This window comes from Chanodichthys erythropterus, chromosome 11 (genome assembly GCF_024489055.1).
Source record: "Chanodichthys erythropterus isolate Z2021 chromosome 11, ASM2448905v1, whole genome shotgun sequence".
Lineage (NCBI taxonomy): Eukaryota > Metazoa > Chordata > Actinopteri > Cypriniformes > Xenocyprididae > Chanodichthys > Chanodichthys erythropterus.
In genome coordinates this window covers 6,918,053-6,939,663 of record NC_090231.1, presented here as the reverse complement: position 1 = coordinate 6,939,663, position 21,611 = coordinate 6,918,053, and the positions used below count along the sequence as shown (strand labels likewise).

At 36.8% G+C, this 21,611-nt stretch overlaps 1 protein-coding gene across 1 annotated transcript; it reads right to left on the bottom strand.

Moving 5' to 3' along the window:
• Nucleotides 1-577: 577 nt before the first annotated feature.
• Nucleotides 578-20,966, bottom strand: sv2ba (synaptic vesicle glycoprotein 2Ba). Its single transcript, XM_067400491.1, has 13 exons — nucleotides 20,842-20,966; nucleotides 15,430-16,097; nucleotides 12,966-13,146; nucleotides 11,831-11,982; nucleotides 10,801-10,934; nucleotides 9,673-9,762; nucleotides 9,371-9,484; nucleotides 8,955-9,043; nucleotides 4,441-4,605; nucleotides 3,762-3,895; nucleotides 3,429-3,632; nucleotides 3,001-3,160; nucleotides 578-761 (listed from the first exon to the last, which is right to left on the bottom strand). Exons 2-13 carry the CDS (start codon nucleotides 15,890-15,892, stop codon nucleotides 578-580), a joined length of 2,070 nt encoding a protein of 689 aa, XP_067256592.1. The 5' UTR covers nucleotides 15,893-16,097; nucleotides 20,842-20,966.
• Nucleotides 20,967-21,611: the final 645 nt, after the last annotated feature.

Below are 21,611 nucleotides of genomic sequence, written 5' to 3'. Positions count from 1 at the left end.
AAGGCATGACAAATAATAGTTGAAAAGATCCATTAGACTTAAAACACAGTGAAAATATAATTATCTAATGTGAAATAAACATATACCACAGTGGTTAACAAATACAACACAACAAAAACTAGCTGATGACCAAAATGAAGTTGGAGAAAGACTGAACTTACAGTCAAAGTTGTTTTATTCCGATATATATATATATATATATATATATATATATATATATATATATATATATATATATATATATATATATATATATATATATATATATATATATATATATAAAAAGGGGATTTTGATATCAATACTCACCTCTAAATCATTTTGTACCATTGTAGCAAAGATATTGCCCCATATTTCTTAGTCAAAATACATCAGCCACTGTGAACAACATAAACATATGCTCTACATCTTTAGCTTAAAAGAAGTAATACTATGAAAGTAATACTACGGTATGGTGGTTCTATCATACATAACACCATTTCAGCTTTCAGCCCTCTTCCTGTTAGTGTTCATTAATCATGCGGTCATCCAGTGTCCAGCTGGACCAAACGCTGAGGCCTTGAGGAGTTTGGCTTTTTCACTGAAGAACGACCTCCCGAGTCTCAGGTAACTTAAATGATAGCAGTCCTCCGCACACTAGCGCTGAGAAGGACAGGATGATCGGGATAATCTTGGTGATGCCGATGAACTTGCCAAAGACGAAAGTGCTAATGATAGCTGCCAGTTTACATGTGCCATTCAGCACACCAAAAGCTGTGGCTCTGAGGACACAAGTGATGGATCAATGAGCAAAGTACATAATTTACACTCTTAAAAATAAAGGTTCCAAAAGGAGGTTTTAGCAATGATGGAACCATTTCTTTGAACCTTTCAGTGATTAGTTCCGGTAATAACTGTTTTTTCTTCATTTTTTGAACCTTTTTTTCACTGTAAAGAATCTTTTGTGCAGTGGGAAGGTTCCATAGATGTTAAAGGTTCTTCATGGAACCATCAATGCCAATAAAGAACCTTTATTTCTTTAGAGTGAATGTAACAGAGGGTATGCATGTGACGTCACCATCGGCCGTTGTGACTGCGTTTACGCCCACTGAGAGGAAAAAGCATTGGTTTTCAGCGTGAATGCTGCGAAAAACATACAAAACACTTCTAAAGTAGGAATGAGATATGTGATTGACTGAACAAATAGATTTGACAAGAAATCAGAGGCATATTTTTAGACTGCCGAAAGCTAGAGAAAAAAGAAGCAAATGAATCGCTGCAATTCACAGAAACAGCTGGACTCCAGGCAAAGAAACATGGATTTGCAGTTATCATTTTGTGTCAAAATGTTGGATTTGGGGGTAAAATCATACCGTATATATTTCATTGTTACATACTGTGTTGACAACTCCATCCATTAAATATTTACCATCTTATATTGTGCATAATTGGGTGTTTTTAAATAAATACTGACAAAAATGATAAAAGTTTTAGGGCTGGATGATATAACGTTATATATAACATTGATATAAGTGATCACTCTGATTTAGACCTACATATAATGTAGTTATATAAAATATTCACAGGCAGATTTGCTTTATGTATTTCCCCAGCGTTGAAATCATGGCACATATAAATGTCAGGAAACATGTTTTCTGGCTGCATGTCAATATACATGGATTAGGTTTCTTTGACATGTTATAAGGAACACTTTTGAGCCAAACCTTTAGTATAACTGTTTGTTTTACTCGCGTTTAAATCCAGACATGCTGCAGGTTCTTTCTCAGTCCAGCTGAGGAAGTGCGTTCCGGCGGGAAAGTGACGTCAGTGCATACCCTCAATTCAGAGAACACATCATATTAAATTTGACGCAAATGAGGCTTTGAGACAGAAGTTCAGTCTGTTTTAATATGTTGTGCTGTTTAATGAAAAGATTGTAAAAAAAGAGTCTTGAAGCATCAAACATTTGAAAAAACCTCAAGATGGAACAACATATTGAACATACTTTTATCTCGTATGGCCTCAATCTCATTTGCATCAAATGAGAAAAATGCTAAAAGTAAAAATATGTTGCTTTAAATGTCGACCACAGTAGCTAAAGAATCTGAGTTCTTTAAATCAATAATAATAATAAGATTAACACTGCCATTCAAAGGTTTCATTGAGGATACATTAAATTGACCAAAAGTGACAGTACACAGTAAAATCCCCAGAGTTAAATCAGCTCTGCTCAGAGTACATATGGTCCCTCTCTAAATAGTGTTAAAATAACACTGAAGCAGAGTTAAAGTTTATGAGATAATTAAACAATTAATAAGGCTGTGAGTGAAGTCAGTTGTAGTTATTGTGTTTCTCTTTTGTTCAGTGATTCTGCTTGTTAACAGCAGGTGTTCATCACTAATGCACAATAATCACTTAATTAATTGTTTAATTATCTCATAAACTTTAACTCGGATTCAGTGTTATTTTAACACTATTTAGAGAGGGACCATATGTACTCTGAGCAGAGTTGATTTAACTCTGGAGATTTTGCTGTGTAAAGACATTAATAATGTTACAAAAAAAATGCTGTTCTTTTGAACTTTTTATTTGTCAAAGAATCATGAACAAAAAAAAAAAAAAAATCACAATTTCCACAAAAATATTAAGCAGCGAAAAACCTTGATAATAACAATAAATGTTTCTTGAGCAGCAAATCATCATATTAGAATGATTTCTGAAGGATCATGTGACACTGAAGATTGGAGTAATGATTCTGAAAATTCAGCTTTATCACTGGTATAAATTACATTTTACAATATATTCACATAGAATAGTTATTTTAAAATCTAAAAATATTTCACATTATTACTGTTTCTACTGTTTTTGATCAAATAAATGCAGCCTTGGTCAGCATAAAGACTTCTTACAAAAACATCTTTTGAATGGTAGTTTAGTAAATGCAGTTTTGAGGAAGTACTCAAAAGTTCTCAAAAGCATTTGCCTTATATTAATTCTAACCATCAGAGATGTCTTTTGTACCTTTTTGAGGCTGGATAGAGCTCCACAGTGACGACCTCAATGCCATTCCAGGCTGCCGCACCGGCTGCGAAGAAGAGGCACTGGAACAGGACGACAGCCCACTGACTGAAGCACAGGAGCAGGAAGAACGTGCAGAGAGCGGAGCCTAACATGGATCCCCCTGCAAACAAACACACACAAACAGAATTCATTTACATACTATAATAAACCCTGTTGTTACAAACCTACGTAGATGTGTTACGATAGATAGGCACTTCAAAATCAATTCTTTCTTTCAGGAGGCAATAACTTTGTGGTGCACTTTGATCTTTAAAACTTTCAGACCTTTTACATTCACAAACAGCTATATTACACACTGCATAAAAGGTAAAATTCAAAAAAGCATAATAGGGGCACTTTAATATAAGCTGTTTTGTGTAACCACTCACCTATAATTTTAAGTCGTCCAATTTTATCCATTAAAAGACCTGCAAGGATGTTGCCCGGTATCACAGACAAACTGCCCAGGAAGCTGTCTAGATAGATCAGGATGTCATTTTCCTCTTGGAAATTTAGATGGCAGCCTTTTTTGGGATGCAAAAATGTTGTATTTTCCAGGTTGCAGTCAATAAACTTGGAATCTTCCCACAGGTCTGTAAGGAACATGACAAAAATATTGTAAAATGACAATTAATGAAAAGAAAACTCCTCCAAAAACATCATTCAAAATCTAATAGGATGAAGGTTAATATATTAAACAACACTTTGTATGAATTGAATACCAGTATTGTAGAAGACCGTGTTTTTAAGGGTGCAGTTTTCAAAGAAGGTCTCTGTTGATCTGACGTCCTCAAAATAACAGTTCTCAAACAGGGAATCCTCAAACTTCACATTTCTTATTTCTATGTTGATAAACCTGCGTGAAAAGTAAATAAAACTGACTGCTCAACCAATACACAATCATTCAAAAGTTAGGGGCAAAGATGCAGTAAATGACAGTAAAGACATTTATAATGTTACAAAAGATTTCTATTTTAAATACATGCTGTTCATTTCAAAGAATCCTGAAAATATATATATCATGGTTTTCCACAAAAATATGAAGCAGCAAACTGTTGATAATGATCATAAATGTTTCTTGAGCAGCAAATCATCATATCAGAATGATTTCTGAAGGATCATGTGACACTGAAGACTGGAGTAATGATGCTGAAAATTCAGCTTTGATCACAGGAATAAATTACATTGTAAAATATATTCAAATAAAAACCTTGGTGAGCAGAAGAGACTTCTTTCACATGATTTCAACATTTAAAAAAAAATCTTACAGACCCCAAACTTTTGAACAGCATGTACCTGCATTAGTCCTTCATTCTATAAAACATCATACTGTATACAGAGACAAGAGGGACAGTTAATCTGACATTATACTATTGTAAATTAATAATGAAGTAAATGTACCTGTCATGGATATACTCCCCCTCTTTGTGGACCTGATTTTGCAGAGTGAAGTTAAAATGAAAGTGTTCCACTTTCTCGCGATGGAACATCTTGACGTTGGACTCATATTCCTCAAACTGGAGGTACTTGATCTGGTCAGGAAACCACGCTCCCAGACCATAAAAGCTGTGTGATGGAAGATTGATTAATATTATAGGTTGTTTACTGTTAAAGGAGTAATTTTGCTCTGTTCCAGAACCTACTGAGTTGCCTAGGGAAAGATCATTAAATACTTTAGTCTACATGCACCAGACATGATGGTGACAGTATACTGCCACTCATACACTCCTAAAATTCCTCATTAGGCAGCTTTGAAGGTAATTTTCATTTAAAAGACAATCCCAGAATGCACATGTAGTTAACACGCACACACACACACACAATTCAAATAAGATGAACCAATAAAAATGTTGATTGTTAAAACTGTTGAAATAAAATCTTACTTTATTATTATTAAACAAATTCTTATACACTGTTCATCATTTTAAACATTATTTTGGATCACCTATACGGATACTAAATTAAATCTTCTGTGTACTTTGAGTAAAGAAGGCTATTTGCATATCACTCAGAGCTGCTGCCTATGAGAGTGTAACCCCACCGGTTTTACTCGCCCTGCTCTAAGTGGGATTTGAACCGACGTCACTGGCATGGGAGGTGGGCAAGCTAAGAAAGAAAACACTAAAGCCTGCAGCCTCTGGCGTCAGTCGCTAGTGCACCTATTGAGAATGGGGGAGTGAGATTTAGACGTACAGCTTTTTACTAGCTATCCTCCATTACACTCACCCCCTAAACCTCACTTCCATCCGGGTCACGGCACCAATGTAACCCCACTGGTTGTACTTGCACAGCACTGAGCGGGATTCAAACCAGAGTCACCAGCATGGGAGACAGGCGTGCTAATAGGGACGCTAAAGACCACAGCCTTTGGCATCAGATGCTAGTGGACCTCTCAAGGCTGGGGGAGTGAGAATTACATGTACAGCTTTTTACTAGCTTTACACTCACCCCCAACCCTCACTCCTATCCAGTCACGGCACCAATGTAACCCCCTGGTTGTATGCGCACCGCTCTGAGTGGGATTCAAAGCGGCGTCATGGGCATTGGAGGCTGGCGCTAACAGGGACACTAAAGACCGCAGCCTTTGGCATCACACACTATTGCACCTCTCAAGGCTGGGGGAGTGAGAATTATACGTACAGCTTTTTACTAGCTATCCTCTGTTACACTCACTCCCAGTCGGGTCACGGCACCAATGATTTACAAATACAGTTTTTTTAACTAGCTAGCTAGCAATTACACTCACCCATAAACCACACTCCCATCTGGGTAACGGCACCAATGTAACCCCACTGGTTGTACTTTCACCGCTCCAAGCGGGATTTGAACTGGAGTGGGAGGCGTGTGGACTAACAGGGATGCTAAAGACTGCATAGCGCCTCGAGGCTGGGGGAGTAAGATTCACTTGCACAGCTTTTTAAATAGCTATCCTCCATTACACTCACCCCCTAAACCTCACTCCCATTCCAGGTCATGGTACCAATGTAACCCCACTGGTTGTACTCGCACTGCTCTGAGCGGGATTTGGACCACCGTCACCGGGTGGGAGGCGGGCACTAACAAGGACGCTCAAGACTGCAGCCTCTAGTGTTAGTCGCTAATGTACCTCTTGAGGCTGGGGGAGTGAGATTTACACATACATTTTATTAGTAGATAGCCTTTGTTACACTCATCCCCTAAACCTCACTCCCATCCAGGTCATGGTACCAATTTAACCCCACTGCGCCTCTTGAGGCTGGGGGAGTGAGGTTTACTTAAAGCGGGGGTTGCATGCGATTTCACTTTTTTAACTTTAGTTAGTGTGTAATGTTGCTGCTTGAGCATAAACAGTATCTGCAAAGTTACAGCGCTGAAAGTTCAATGCACACGGAGATATTGTCTTTTAAAGTTATGGCATTTTATTGCCTACAAAAATGGGTGGTTTGGACTACAACGAGCTTCTTCCCGAGTTGGTGACATCATAAACCCTTACTATTAACATAAACACTGCCCCCGGGAACACGCAACAAAGTGGGCGAGGGCATATGGCGCAGCATAATGAAAGCGGAAGAGTTGTTTACACCGAACGCGAGCTGTGCAACACGACGCATCAAAAGATATAGAACCCGTTATTATCTGTGATATTTTCTACACTGGATGCGGCGCTGAAGACAGATTCCTGAATCTACACGAGTTTAATGCTGGATTTACACAAAGACTTTCACTGAAAGATGAAGCAGTTCCCACTTTAAAAGCAGAAGCTGCTGTTTATCAGCCCCAAACTGTAAGTACGTTTTATTGTTTGTCTTTTAAACGTAATGTTATAGTTCTGTTGCTATTTTTAATGCATCTAGGACGTATACAAAGAGCAACTCGTTTTTGCTAGCCAGTTAGCTCAATTCTAGTGCAAACAAACACCAACAAACTTCTATGTTCATAGACAAACAGTTGTTCATGCTATAAATTAAACGCTACCTTTACAAAAATGCGACTACTCAGGCATGTATTTACTACAGTAAAGCTTTAATCAGGATAAAACTGTATATTGAAAGCTAACAAACAGCAGTGACAGCATCTAAACACTTTGACACAAATACTAAATGAAATACCATTCATAAACAACCTTCAAAAGCCGCGATTGCAGAGGTTCTATTTTTTCCTCTTCATCTGGGTCTGATTCGGCTCAATTTGATACAGCAATGTAGGCGCTATTATTTACTTTCCACCTAAGCCTATAACTACGAATGGTAAGGGGTGTGGCGTTTCCGGACGCTTCAGCGAATCACGACAGACTGGGCCAGTAACCAACCTGCTGACCAATCTGAGCACATTGAGTATGTCGGAAGGGGGTGGCTTCATAGAAGCAGGAAGTCAAACGAGCCGTTCATATGACAGTGGAAACAGAGGTGTAGAATTAAGATAAAATATATGAAAAATACAGCATTTAAAAAAAAACGAAGCATTAAGACATGTTAAACTGTGCCCCCAAAACACAATCAAGCCTAGAAAAAAAACATGTAACCCCCCCTTTAAACAGCTTTTTAATAGCGAGCCTCCATTACACTCACCCCTTACACCTCACTCCCATCCGGGTCACGGCACCAATGTAACCACACTGGTTGTAATCCAGCTCAAAGCGGGATTCGAACCAGCGTCACCGGCTAGGGGTGTCAAAATTAATCGTTTCTTCGGTGCATCGCGATGCAGACGAGGACGATTCGGTTTCGGTTCAGTAATAGCCCATAACCGGTTATAATGTACTGACGCATTTCTGACGTCAGCACCGCGTGCTTAGTCGCGGCATACAAATGGCAGAGGGAGGCGAAACGCCTGAGCGTGCAATAAAAAATGCTCCAACCACTTTAAAAGCCGACATTTCGGCACATTTCGGCTTTTATCAACAACACGGTAAGCCCGACCTTGACAAGACACACGCTGTGTGTAAATCATGTCACGCAAAAATAAAATATGCAGGGGGTAATACTAATACCACCAACATGAGAAACCACGTCAGTCGTTTTCACCCCGAGCTGCAAACGCCTGTCAGTGCCATTGTGGATCCAGCTCAGCCAAAAATTGATCAACTTATATCAACGTTGCCGCCAAACTCAGTGAGAGGGCAGAGAATTACCAGAGCAGTGGCATCTTTTATTGCAAAGGATATACGGCCCTTTTCTGTAGTGGAAAACCTGAAAACCTGCTGAAGTGCAGATTTAGTTTTTTGTATATTGATTATATTCAAGTAGGTTTGGCCTCTTGTTTATTTTGGTTTGTAATTTAATTTCATGTTTATACATTTGTCAATATTTAAATGTTTTACAAGAAAGTACACTGCACTATATAAGTATTTAAGTACTCCCTGCATTATGCACTTTTAGTACTTACATTTGTGTGTTCTAATCTAATGCTGCTGTTGTGTTCTGTGCCCAGACTTGAGTTTTATTTGATGTTTGATACATTCAAGAAGCGTGTTTCAGGTAAAATTAAGGGTTCAGTTCATATATCTGACTGCTTGTATTTATTGACAAAATTGTATACATGTGAAGCAAAATTGAAAAATAAGGATGCAGTGCATCATCAATGCATCGTGATGCATCGAGATAATCGAATCGAACTGAATCGATGACTTGATAATCGTAATCGAACCGAACCGTGAGACCAGTGTAGGTTCACACCTCTATCACCGGCATGGGAGGCAGGCACGCTAACAGGGACGCTAAAGACCGCAGCCTCTGCCGTCAGTCGCTAGTGTACCTCTTGAGGCTGGGGGAGTGAAATTCACTTGCACACTTTTACTAGCTGGCCTTCCTTACAAGAGCATTCCAAATCTATCACGTATGAGATTATATGACTGTTAAAATAGGCTAAATAGAGAGTATGCTGCAAGAAGCTAACTATAGCAGCTATATGAAGCTCCTCTATCAAGAGTTTCTCACCTGAAGGCCATCGTAAACCACACAATGGCAATGAACAAACCATGGAGTCTGACATCAGGTGCAGCCAGTGACATCATGTTCTTCATTACCTTTTGGAGAACAATGAAAATAATCACTACATTTTCTGAAGAAGATCTAGGTGGTGCTTGCTATGCTAGGGTGGTTGCCAGGATACATGACAATGTAAGTCTATGAGATTTTTATTGCATGTTTCAATCTTTTTATCTTTTGCCGGACAAAAGCTGTAATTCCAATCGCTTAGAAAGGTAACATCACAGCTTTCCTCAACAAGCCTCACACTTTTAGCTATCATTCAGGTCTGTAGCTCAAATGGTGCAGGACGAGAAGGAATATGGTGGCAGACACTGATTGTACTATAAATTGTGAAAAGGATAATTTGGTTGATGTCAGCATACCTGTTTAACCAGGGTCATATGTCTGACCATGAATCTTTGAAAGGCAGTTCCAGTTTCACTCTGAATCTCAATGAACTCGTCATCTTGTGTTTGAGGTACTTTGAGCTGCGAAACCTGAAAGAGAGGGATATATTTCAAAGTTAAGACCATAGAAGCTGAGCCACTTCTCAAGTGTCGCCAATTCAGTTACTAATACAAGACAAATAGTTTACTTAGTAAACTCATCACAGATCGATCTAGGGATAATTCTGCTGCTTTGCTGTTATTAAGTGGTGTAGTATTTTAAAAATGGACAACTTTACTTGAAACACTCTTTCTGGCTCTCCCTTTGCCCTCCAGTTGGTGTCATGGACCTGCCGCAAGACCATCCAGGCCTCATCGTGTCTTGCAGTCTGAAATTCACAAGAGACAGTGTTATTTTAGTTTTATTCATATTTTGAATTAGCTTTTATTTTGATATTTTTAGCTTTGATGTTGATTTTAGTTTAACTTTTAGTAATCTTGTTTTAGTAATGTGCTTTTGCCATTTTATTCGTTTATTTGTTTAAATATTGCCATTTAGGTTTAATTTATTTTTAATATGAGTAGTCCAGTTAGTAATTGTAGTGTCGCTGCAAACCCATAAGACGTTCGTTCATCTTCGGAACACAAATGAAGATCTTTTTGATGAAATCTGAGAGCTTTCTGTCCCTCCATTGACAGCTGTGCAACTGATACTTTCAAGCCCCAGAAATGCAGTAAAGACATCATTAAAGTAATCCATGTGACTCCAGTGGTTTAACCTCAGTTTTATGAAGCAACTTGAGTGCTTTGTTTGCTCAAAAAAATTCAATTTATTTACAAAATATTAATCTCCAACGCGTTCACGCAACAACATCCGCTCTCGCATCAACACGCATGCTGGATATTAATATTTTGTAAATAAAGTGGTACTATAAATTGTGTTTTTTGCGCAAACAAAACACTCACGTCACTTCATAAAATTGAGGTTAAACTACTGGAGTCACATTTAATACCTTTCTGGGGCTTGATAGTGTCATTTGCATATACTGTCAATTGAGGGACAGAAATCTCTCAGATTTCATTAAAAATAACCTCATTTTTGTTCTGAAGATGAATGAAAGTCTTACAGGAATGATATGAGGGTAAGTAAATGATGTTCACCCATTTTTGTTTGAACTAACCATTTAATAATGTATCGCAATGGACAATGACTTTACATCAAATTTCTATAAAATTCTGAATTTTGAGAGGAGAAAAACTAACTAACTTACTAATGTATTATAAAGTTTTTATTTATAGATAAGAAATTAAAAATATAAATATATTGAAATTAATATGTGATAATTAAAAAAACTCACGTGAAACAAAAATATATATGTGTGTGATAAATACCCAAAACTCTAGTCAACTGTTATACACTATATTACCTCCAGGAGGAAACGGGGACTTTCTGGCATGAACACCAGCCCAGCGAGAGCAGCCACAGAGGGAAGGAAGCAAACCAGCACAAACACCCTCCAACTGTGGAACTGGAACTCAGTCCCCATACTGAAACCCCAACCTGCAGCAGAAAAAAAAAAAACCCAAACCCTAAGAAACCTCATGAAAGACATGGTAACATGGATCTTAAATTGTGGTTTTATGTCCAACAGCTTCTAATATTGTTACAGAATTACACTGACTTTGCTCTAAAATGTCCTGCATTGGGACTTTACATTCAGAAAGGCACATTTAAATGAAAGCAAAAAAACAAAAACAAAAACAAAACACATCCTGATTTATTAATCAGTTCTTTGCTCAATTCAATTCTGTTATCCAATTACCCTATGATTAGTCATCTATTCAACAGTTTTATTTTAGTATATTATTTATATACTATTACAGTTTTTATACTATATTTAGTTCAGGGTCCAATTCTCACTATGAACTAGTTGCTTATTAGCATGCATATAACTAGGATATTGGCTGTTTATCAGTACTTATAAAGCACATATTAATGCCTTATTCTTCCTTAATTCTACCCAATACCTAAACTTAACAACTAACTTACTAACTATTAATAAGCAGTATAATAGGTGTTTATTGAGGCAAAAGGTGTAGTTAATAGAGACCCTAATCTAACCTATATTTTAATTCAGTTATTTTTAATAGTTGTTATTTCAATTTTAATTAGATTTTTATTAATTTTGTTTAATTTATTTTTATTTTAGTTTTAGTTAAATTTTATTTTCTAATTAATTAATTAATTAATTAATTTTTATTTTTTACTAGTTATTAATTTTATTGGTTCATCTTCAACTTATTTTATTTTATTTCATCTTTATTTCAATTGCCAAAAATGTCTTTAATGCTTTTAGTATTTAGTTAACAATAATAACCCTGCAACCCTCAAGTCTGCTCTTACACCTGTAGTAACTGGCATTATTAAAAACATTATAAGGATTTTCGATGAATGACCATAATGTGGGATGATTCCCCATGCGGTGAAGGAAGCATACAGTCCTCCGAGCATCCAGAACAAGCACAGCCAGCTGAGATGTTCTCCTCTCTTATCCATCTGCAGGAACTCAGCGTAGTAAGTGTACACGACAGGGATTGATCCTCCGATCCTGCAGGAGATCATCACAGACAGTTTCTTGATATCATTTATTGGACATTTATAATACAATTTTACCATAAAGCCAGTAAGAGATTCCATCATTTCCTTAATAGAATATTTAGCTGCAATATACAACCATTAGACTCTGGTAAATGAGTCTATGTAGAAAATGTGACAAAAATTCCATTCATGAAAAATGAAATCAAACAAAAACTATATGCTATACTACTGAATTTGATTTTTTTTTTTTTTTTTTTTTTAGGAAATGAATGCATTAAATGGATCAAAAGTGTCAGTAAAGACATTTATAATGTTACAAAAAAATATTTCATATAAATGCTGCTCTTTTAAACTTTCTATTCATCAAATAATTATTAATTATTATTATTATTAAATTTCAATAATATTTTATATTCATATTAATAATAATATTTTCCCTATAATGTCTTATTAATTAACTGTATTATTATTGTTATAATTATTATTATGCTTTGCAAGGAATATGTATTACTATTCCATTTGAAAGTTTGGGGTAAGTAATATTTTTGTTTTGAAGAAATGAATTCCTTTATTCAGCTAGGATGCATTCAATTAATTAAAAGTGACAGTAAAGACATTAATAATGTTCAAATAAATGCTGTTGTTTTGAACTTTCCAATCATCAAAGAAACATGAAAAAATTTATCATGGTTTGCACAAAAATATTAAGCAACTGTTTTCAACATTGATATTAATAAGAAATGTTTCTTGAGCAGCAAATCATCATATTACAATGATTTCTGAAGGATCATGTGACACTGAAGTACTGATGCTGAAAATTCAGCTTTGATCACAGGAATAAATAGACAGTTGTTTTAAATTGTAATAATATTTGACACTATTACAGTTTTTGATTAAATAAATACAACCTTGGTGAGCAGAAGAGATTACCGACTCCAGACATTTAAATGATTGTGATAGATGCATAAATAAATTCCTTTCTGTGAGTCTCACCCAATTCCCGAGCAGAGTCTGAAGAAGATGAAGAAGCCGTAGCTCTGTGCGAAGCTCGACAGGAAGGAGAAGATGCAGTTGATGGCCAGAGCGTAGAGTAAACACTGCCGTCTGCCCAGTTTATCAGCCAGACCCCCCCACAGGACAGCGCCGATCATCATGCCCACGTACACTATTAAACCTGAACACAGAGGCAGATGGTTACTGAAGGTCAGTAGGTCATTTACAAACATTATATAAATAAAGTTCAATCAAATCATTAGCAAGTTCATGCTTTATACAGAGTCTTCATTCAGTCCTCATTATACTGAATAAGTCTCCAGGATATTCTTCAAAAATGATTTTGTGTGTGTGTCCCGCAGAAGAAAGAAAGTCATATGGGTTTGGAACGGTATGAGGGTACATAAATTATCTCAATTCTGGCACTTTTGTAGGTGAAATATCCTTTTAAAATCACCATGTTTGACTTTAGAAGAGTTGACTATTCTTTTTTTCTAAAAGTTACAACTTTTAGAATGAAACTGGATGTTTCTGAACGGTTAGTGGATAAATTTATGTGGAGTTGATTCAACTCATCCACTAGCATGTGTCGTCATGTTCATCTTTTGTGTTGAATTGACCCTCGTTTGTGAAGCAGTCCGGCGTAAAATGACGGCATGACAACAACACTCGACTACAACAACTCTTCCTCTTCTCTAAAGCAGCCCAGCATGGCCCCGCCCCTTTTGTTGCATGTTCCCGGGGGTGGGGTTTATGTAAATTTGAGGGTTATTGATGTCACCAACCTGGGAAGAAGCTCGTTGTAGTCCCTACCAGCCGTTTGTTTCTTAAACAGCAATTTCTTTAAAAGAAAATATCTCCCTTTGCATTGAACTTTGAGCGTTGTAACTTTGCAGATGTTGTTTATGCTCAAACAGCAATATTATTCACTAACTAAAGATAAAAAAGTGAAATTATGATCAAGGACTAAGGTATAGTACTTATTAGTTTGGAGAAATTAATTGTGAACTTTATCACAATCAAGTGGATAATATTTAACAGAAGCATCAAAATATCGCACAACATCCTGTCTCTGTCTCTGTCTCTCTTGCCTTCATCATAAACCTACCCATCACAGAAAACATTTTGCTAATTTAGATTTTGAAAAAAGATAATTTTGTATGATTTATAAGCTTTTTTCCTCATGGGGACCAGAAAAAAATCTCCCCCAAGAGGTCAAATTTTACTAGTATGGGAAATACCAGGACCACACACACACACACTCACACACACATGCGCGCACACACACACTCACACACACACGCACCACTAATTCGAGAATGGGATAAGTGATTATCAGGCACGTGGCAGGGATTGTGAACCTCCCTGTGGATTACACACCATACTAGACAGCGGCAACATTCATCCCTGACTGAAAGTTTTCCTGCTTCTCCCTCACTATTGCACGCAATCTAGGAAATATTCTCATTCAGCCTGTGCTCTCATTCTGTCATCAACAGGGCTGTTAAAAAATCAGTACATGAAGATATACTTTGGGGTGTAATATGTGCTTGAGAATGACGAAATTACAATTTTTGGATGGCAATATTTGTTCAAAATCAATAAATATACACTATTGTTGAAAGGTTTAGGGGTGGTAAGATTTTATAAATGTTTTTGTCTCATTTTGTATCGCATTAAATCTCTCACGCTCAAGGCTGCATATATTTAATCAAAAATACAGTAAAAACAGTAATATTCTGAAATAGTATCAATTTTTTTTTACAGTGAAAATAATTTATTCCTGTGATCAAAGCTGAATTTTCAGCATCATTACTCCAGTCTTCAGAGTCACATGATCCTTCAGAAATCATTCTAATAATGATGATTTGCTGCTCAAGAAACATTTATTATTATTATCGATTTTGTGCTTCTTAATATTTTTGTGCAAACCATGATTTTTTTTTATGTTTCTTAGAAAGTCAACAGCATTTATTTGAGCATTATTAATGTCTTTACTGTCATTTAATGCATCCTTGCTGAAGAAATTATTAATTTCTAAAGAAAAAAAGAAAAAATCCATTAATTAATAAGAAATAACAGGAAAATTAATAATAATTTTAAAGATTATTGAAATTTAATAAGAACTTGCATGAAAAAAAAAATCATTTGTGGAATAACATTGTACTTATTAAATTATGCATGCATCAAAGTAAAATGGATGGTCTAGATGTTGATTTGACAAACATAAATCTCTCTGGGACATCTTAGAGCACCACAGTGTAGATTTTTCTTCTTCAAAAGCATGTATTATTATTCATATTTTCCCAGCCCAAATATAAATACAGGTAACATCACATTTAGTTTTTAGTTCTGAACCACATTAAATACAGTCTACATTTTAGACAGGGCTTTCTTATAGCCAAAGTCTTATCAAACTGATTTTGTCTGATCAGAAATGAAGCCGATTCTGATCCCCACTCACCCAGCATTCCCTTGTCAGCATTCGACAGGCACATGTCCTTCTCAGCACTGGGCAGGGCGAAACTCACTACGAAGCACTCCACACCATCAGCCATCAGGGCCAGACCCAGCACCGTGAAGAGGGTCCACTGGAAGCGCCCGTGACCGCAGTCTTCCATGATGCTCTCGTATTGCTCTGGCAACGTTTCCTCTACGACCTCAGCTGCCATCCTGGCCTTCATACGGGCCTCCCTTCTTGCGGCTCTCCGCGCCTCCTTGATCTCGTCCGGATGAGGGATGCCTTGGTACTCCCCCTCATACATCTGCTCATCTTCATCATGCCCCTCGGTGGCATCACTAGCAGCATCGTCCTCCTCCTGAGGAGGGTAGTCTGTCTGATAAGGGTACGTGTACTCTCCTCCTTCTCCATATGTGGGATATGCATCTCCCTGCTGGTTTATATTGTTTTGGTAAGGGTCATCCATTTTGGCTTGGGTTTGTTATATACTTAAAGACAAAAATAGCTAAATTAACATAGTCCTCAGAAATCTCTGAGTCTTTGGTGACAGTTCCAAATCCAAAAAGGTCAAGAAATATAAATTGCACCTCAGATAAGTTAAGGCCTCAATATTTATGACAGCAATGCGTTATTTCCCTTTGGGTGGTTCTACACAAGGCCACATGCTGCGCCTGAAAGAAATAGAACATAGTTAAAGTTAATAAGTTAGTTAATCAGCCTTGATTTGTGGTTTCATTTTACATGAATGAACGAGGCTGAGAGGTAAAAGCAATTCCATTGTATTGATTTTTTTTTTTTTTTAAATCTTGCATGTGATTGATTCACTAAAAATAACTGACTCATTAGTCATTCGTTTGGGAATCACACTACACCGTGGCACTGTATACCGTATGTTTGATTTATTAAAATTACAAGTCAACCGACTCACTAGTTATTTGTTTGGGAATTGCACTCTAGCCTACCGGGTTGTGTCTGAAATCATCCCATACCCTTAAACAGGGCACTATTTGAGGGGACAGCCATTTGTAGTGGTGTCCGAAACCATAGTGGACGTTATTGAGTGCACTCATTCAATCCCATAATGCACCACAATAATGAGTGTACAACTGATATACACACAATGGCTAGAGAATACCCATAATGCACTGTGAGAGTCACGTGCCGAATTAATTCCCACGTCTGACCAGAAGATGGCGCCTGCAGCTGAATGATTCAACTGCTGGTCCAATGTGGGTACATCGTAATATCATCCAGATATAAATTCATTTTTAATTGATTATTAAATTGTTTAATTAAGGTTTATACGTGCTTGTTTCCATGACAGAGTTTAAGATTAATCTTTTAATTTCTACTGGAGCTGCCAGTTTGCTAAGTTTCAAACGATTATTAAACGCAAACACGAACTATGTAAAAGCGGCAGCCCTTCCGGCACACTGAATGTCCAAATTCACTCACTCGTTTCCATTCCCCTCAAGTGAATTATATTAGTGGACTAACGTAGGGAATAGTGAATGAGGGTATAGGGGGCGATTCCGAAGCCCCCTATAGGGGGCGATCACAGCCCAGGTTGCGCTGTATGGTTGATTCACTGAAAAGAACTGATTCAATTGTCATTTATTTAAGAATCGAACACTGGTCACGCTGTAGCCTATGTTTGATTCAGTGCAAAGAGCCAACTTTATTCATTCATTTTGAAATCGCACTACACCGTTTGCGCTCTATGATTCACTGAAAAGAATCAGCTTATTTCTGTCATTTGTTCTGTAATGTAATTCACCATTCTTCTCATTGTCACTTTAGTAGTGATGGGAGAAACAAAGCTTTTGAAACACCACACACTGGTGACACCTGCTGGTTAGAACAGTGTAAATGCAACAAAGACTCAGGCCAAACAATCATAAAACTACTACAGTTATGATGTAACAAAGCCGTGTTTACTGAAATCACATCACTTTGGCAGTTTGAATCTCGCTCTGAACCACCGATTCAAAACAAAAGATTCGTAAAGGTTTCGAAGCTTCATGAATCAGTGTTTCAAAAGTGCCTAGCCCTGGGTATACTTTGTCTTTTTACACATACCCTTGTGTACGTACACAGTCGAATGCACAGCCTTGGAAAGTTACAACCCATGTAAACATCTTTGTATTCTTTCATGCTAGAGTAATTAGGTACTTTCTAACCTCTTTGCACAATCTGTCGTCTATATAGCCTCCATTGTTCCTGTAGCTTGCATGCGTTCCGGTCTGTTCTGTTTATGCAGTTTTTCTTTGACTACCTTGTGAATCGATGCCCCCAGGGCACAGTTGCCACCTTGTGGATAAACTTATTACTGCAAAAAAATTAAATGCACATGCGCGGTTACAAAAATCTGGCGGTGCGCAGACTCTTCTGAGGACGAAATTTGTGCCACGCGCACTGTAAGCTGACCCTCGTGTACGTGTAAAAAGTGAACTATACTTCGGGCTTATCACTACACTTTAGTGCTTTTGATTTAGTAGCAAAGTAAAAGTGCAGGTATTCTTTTTGCGAGGTTTTCCAAATGCACGTGCGAGAACTGTACACTGAACGTTATTTGGCCCAGAAAATGGGACCGGTTTTAAATAAGTAAACTATCTATCGGTTAACAAACCGCTGAACAAACAGCACGTCGATCCCTTACAGCCTCATTTCCATTCATGAAAAACAAATATGGCATCTACCTATGACTACCGTAAGGTAAATATACAGTAGGCTATAGTATTTTCAATGAAGCATTAAAATAAATGCAATATGATCACAAAGGGGAGTAAAATACATGCATACAGGTGACACACAAAAAAAAGTCATACAAAAATTGTGTTATCAGAAACAGAGAATAGCTTACTGTATAAAATGCAAAGAAGTAATTGGACACTTGTCAAATATTGTGGTTGTCAAACATTGACTGTTACTTTATTAAACATATATAAGCCTATGCATTGATTGTGCATGTGCTGTCAATAACTCTTGTTAACAGAAGCTATAGATGAGATGTTTACAAACTTCCTCTTGTCCCATGCTGCCATTAGAGAGTCTGGTACAAGATGGTAATCACTGGTCAAGACTAGACCTCATTATAAGCCCCTACTTATCCAACCCAAGCCATTTGATCTGTCCATGCCAGAGGCAAGACTCCCTACTCATTGCATGCCTGAAATCAAAGCATTTTATATTGAACAGTCATGCATTTGAGCATCTGTCATATACTGATATTATGAATATGAAATTAAGGTAGCTTTAATGACCATGCACATAATGTTCCTGTGTGTGTCTGTTTAGCTATATGGACCTAAATGTGACACTATCAAAATGTTTAAGTACTATAAAGACAGGCTTTTTCTTGTGTCCTGACATGTGCAATATTTTCTCTTGCTTTCCAAGTGAGAGCTAGGATTTAATCCAGCTTAAAAGCAGATGAATTTTATTCATTCCCAGAAGGCCAGATTAAATTTGGAGTGTGATGAACACGTCTCTTGATGAAATTGTCAAATGTCAGGAGTATAATATATGAGCAAAACAGATCCACAGATTGTGTCAGTTTGCAAAGAAAATGTATGTTTTTTTCCTAATACAGAAAAAACAACTCATTCATCCATAAACACTGACAATTGTCTCTAGCCCAAAGCATTTGAAAAGAGATTACTGAGTGAATTCATCTACATTCATTGAGTATCCTGTCTCGACCTGTCATCGTGATCTGACGGTCCCAGATGGGCATTACATAACTTCAGACTTGTACTGTGACCAAATAAGCTAAAACAAACGTTCTAGCAAATGCATTAAGTCTGTAGGGACTGTTATGGGATTAGATCATGATATTCATCCATTTACAATGTTCTACATGTATTTTCTAGTGTTTCAATGTTCATATAAAACACATTATGCTAGTATGCACATACATGTCCTAGGACTTTATTAAATTATTTATGAGTAGATGACATAAAAGTAAGCAGTGACAACAGTTTCCTAAAGTGTGACATGCTATTATTCATCTAAAACTAATAATATATACAAAAACTTCAAATTTCATTTAAAATATGAACCAACATTACAGCATATTACGGTCTGATGTCTGAAAGCTAAACTGAAAGCAATAATTATTTTTGTTTTTGTTTTAGAACCTTCATGACATGCGCTGTAACCAATCAAAACAGACTGGGCCATCTGGCCAATCAGAGCAGAGCAGGCTTGCGGAAAGGCGGGATTTAGAGAAACTGATTCATCGGATGAGTCCTTTGAGAATCATTGGTCATGTGCGATGTATATTATGAGAAAAGTGTTTTTTGATCTTTGATGCATGTAAACCTGTTGTAGGAGACCTCCTAAACAACATCAGCCTTTAAAATAACATAATAGGGGCACTTTAAATTCATCTTTCTGTCAGGTGATATATCCATATATGGCTGAAAGTGCACATGGTGTGGGCGGGTCTTTAGTGATGACACCGGGAGGAGATGGTAGCTAATGGAGGGCAAGTCTGAAGGGCACGTTTGCTTAAGCATGTCACCTGTAAAACTACTGAGAAGCCTCTAGACAGTGGCGACCATGCACCTTTATCCCTGTATCAACATACTTTCTTTATAATAATTCGAATTTGTTTGGACATTTGAATTGTTTGCCATTGATGTTTCTTAAATATATAAAAATAATACTTAAAAAACCTTTGTAAAACAAATAATTTTTCCTTATATTCTGGATAAATGTATATTCACATTACTAAAAACCCTTTTACAATCAACTTTTAGATTTAGATCATATTTCTTTTTCTTTTCTCTTTTTTTTTAAGCAAATAATTACAAAATGTTTCGATATATAGTGGTATAACAGATTGCAATTTCTTTTAAAGCAAAATGTAAAGGGGAAAAAAATCCATATTTTTCAGTAGTTATTTTCATTTTAGAGCTGTTGTCTTTTAATAATTATAACCTCATTTGGAGGACACAAAAATGTCAATGGCTAAAAGTCAATAAACAAATCTATTGTACATAATGAAAGGCAACACGTCGTGATGTAGGATGGAGCTTTTCCATCAGCTTTATAGATCTGCAAAATGCAAGTATGTCACTTTTAAAGTGTAAATCTGATCTCTGCTTATGGTTATCAATTCACAGTTGTGATCGAAAAGGCTAAAGTCAAATATTGTGATCTGGCATTTTTTTGAAGGACTACAGACATTTAAAGTTTCATTTAAAGCATTCACCAAATGCAGTCCTCAATCATGCATAATTTAAAAGCAATAGCACTGAAAGCAAAATAAAATACCTTAACATTCAAATGAAATGAAGTTAACTTACCGCAAATATAATTCTTTTATGTATTATGGCGTTTGATATAAATAATAAAAAAATCCAAAGGAAAATCCTGGCAGAGTTTCAGAAGGCAAGTCCTACATGTCACCTTAACAGGAGTCTGTTGGGCAGACCAGGGGATTATGGGTCGACTCCGGCTCATCCAGATGGAATCTCCCTACGCTTGATGCTGCCAGACCAAATGGTAGAGTCCACATCCAGTTTAATGAAGACATGCTGCAACAATAAAAGAAACCGGATGTGTTGAGAGGGGAATACTGTTATGATTTTACCTAAACATACTTATGCCACTGATGCTAAATAATCACTGAGAAGTTATTGAATGAGAAAAGATGACCCCAGTTGACTCATTCATTTGGATGAAGCACGGATTAAATGGTCAAATGTTTGTTTGCCACAAAGTACAATATGTTTATTTGATCAAAGTCGGCATTAAACAGAAGTTGCGATAGTCTTTCCTTCCCTAGACAGTACATTCTGGCTTCTTGAACAGGAAAAAATGTAGGGCGGGACTTGATTTTGACATTGGGGAATTAATGGGTTGGTTGTGGTTTGCTATTGGTCGATCTCATGTGAGTGACAGGTTGCCCCGCCCTCATGCCAGTAAATACATCATCAGAGAAGAGATGTTGCGAGTGGGAGAGAAAGTTATTTTGATTAGAGATTGTGCATGAATTTAAAAAAAATAATGATGTGCACAAATAAATCATTTATAATATGACAATATACAACAACAAAAAAAGAATTGTCAGTTTTGGTGATTTTAACATGCAGACGGGATGCTGACATCATTTCCTTCTCAAACTGACATCAACCACACATTACAGCTTAACTAGCTGAAGTAATACGCTCATTTCA

What these genes read in the sequence shown, in the direction of transcription:
- sv2ba (XM_067400491.1), bottom strand. Translation starts at nt 15,892, where the DNA reads ATGGATGACCCTTACCAAAACAATATAAACCAGCAGGGAGATGCATAT. An exon ending in AGCCAGAAAGAGTGTTTCAA is followed by an intron (nt 9,485 to 9,672) that starts GTAAAGTTGTCC and finishes CCTCTCTTTCAG; the next exon opens with GTTTCGCAGCTCAAAGTACC. An exon ending in TGGTTTACGATGGCCTTCAG is followed by an intron (nt 4,606 to 8,954) that starts GTGAGAAACTCT and finishes TCCATCACACAG; the next exon opens with CTTTTATGGTCTGGGAGCGT.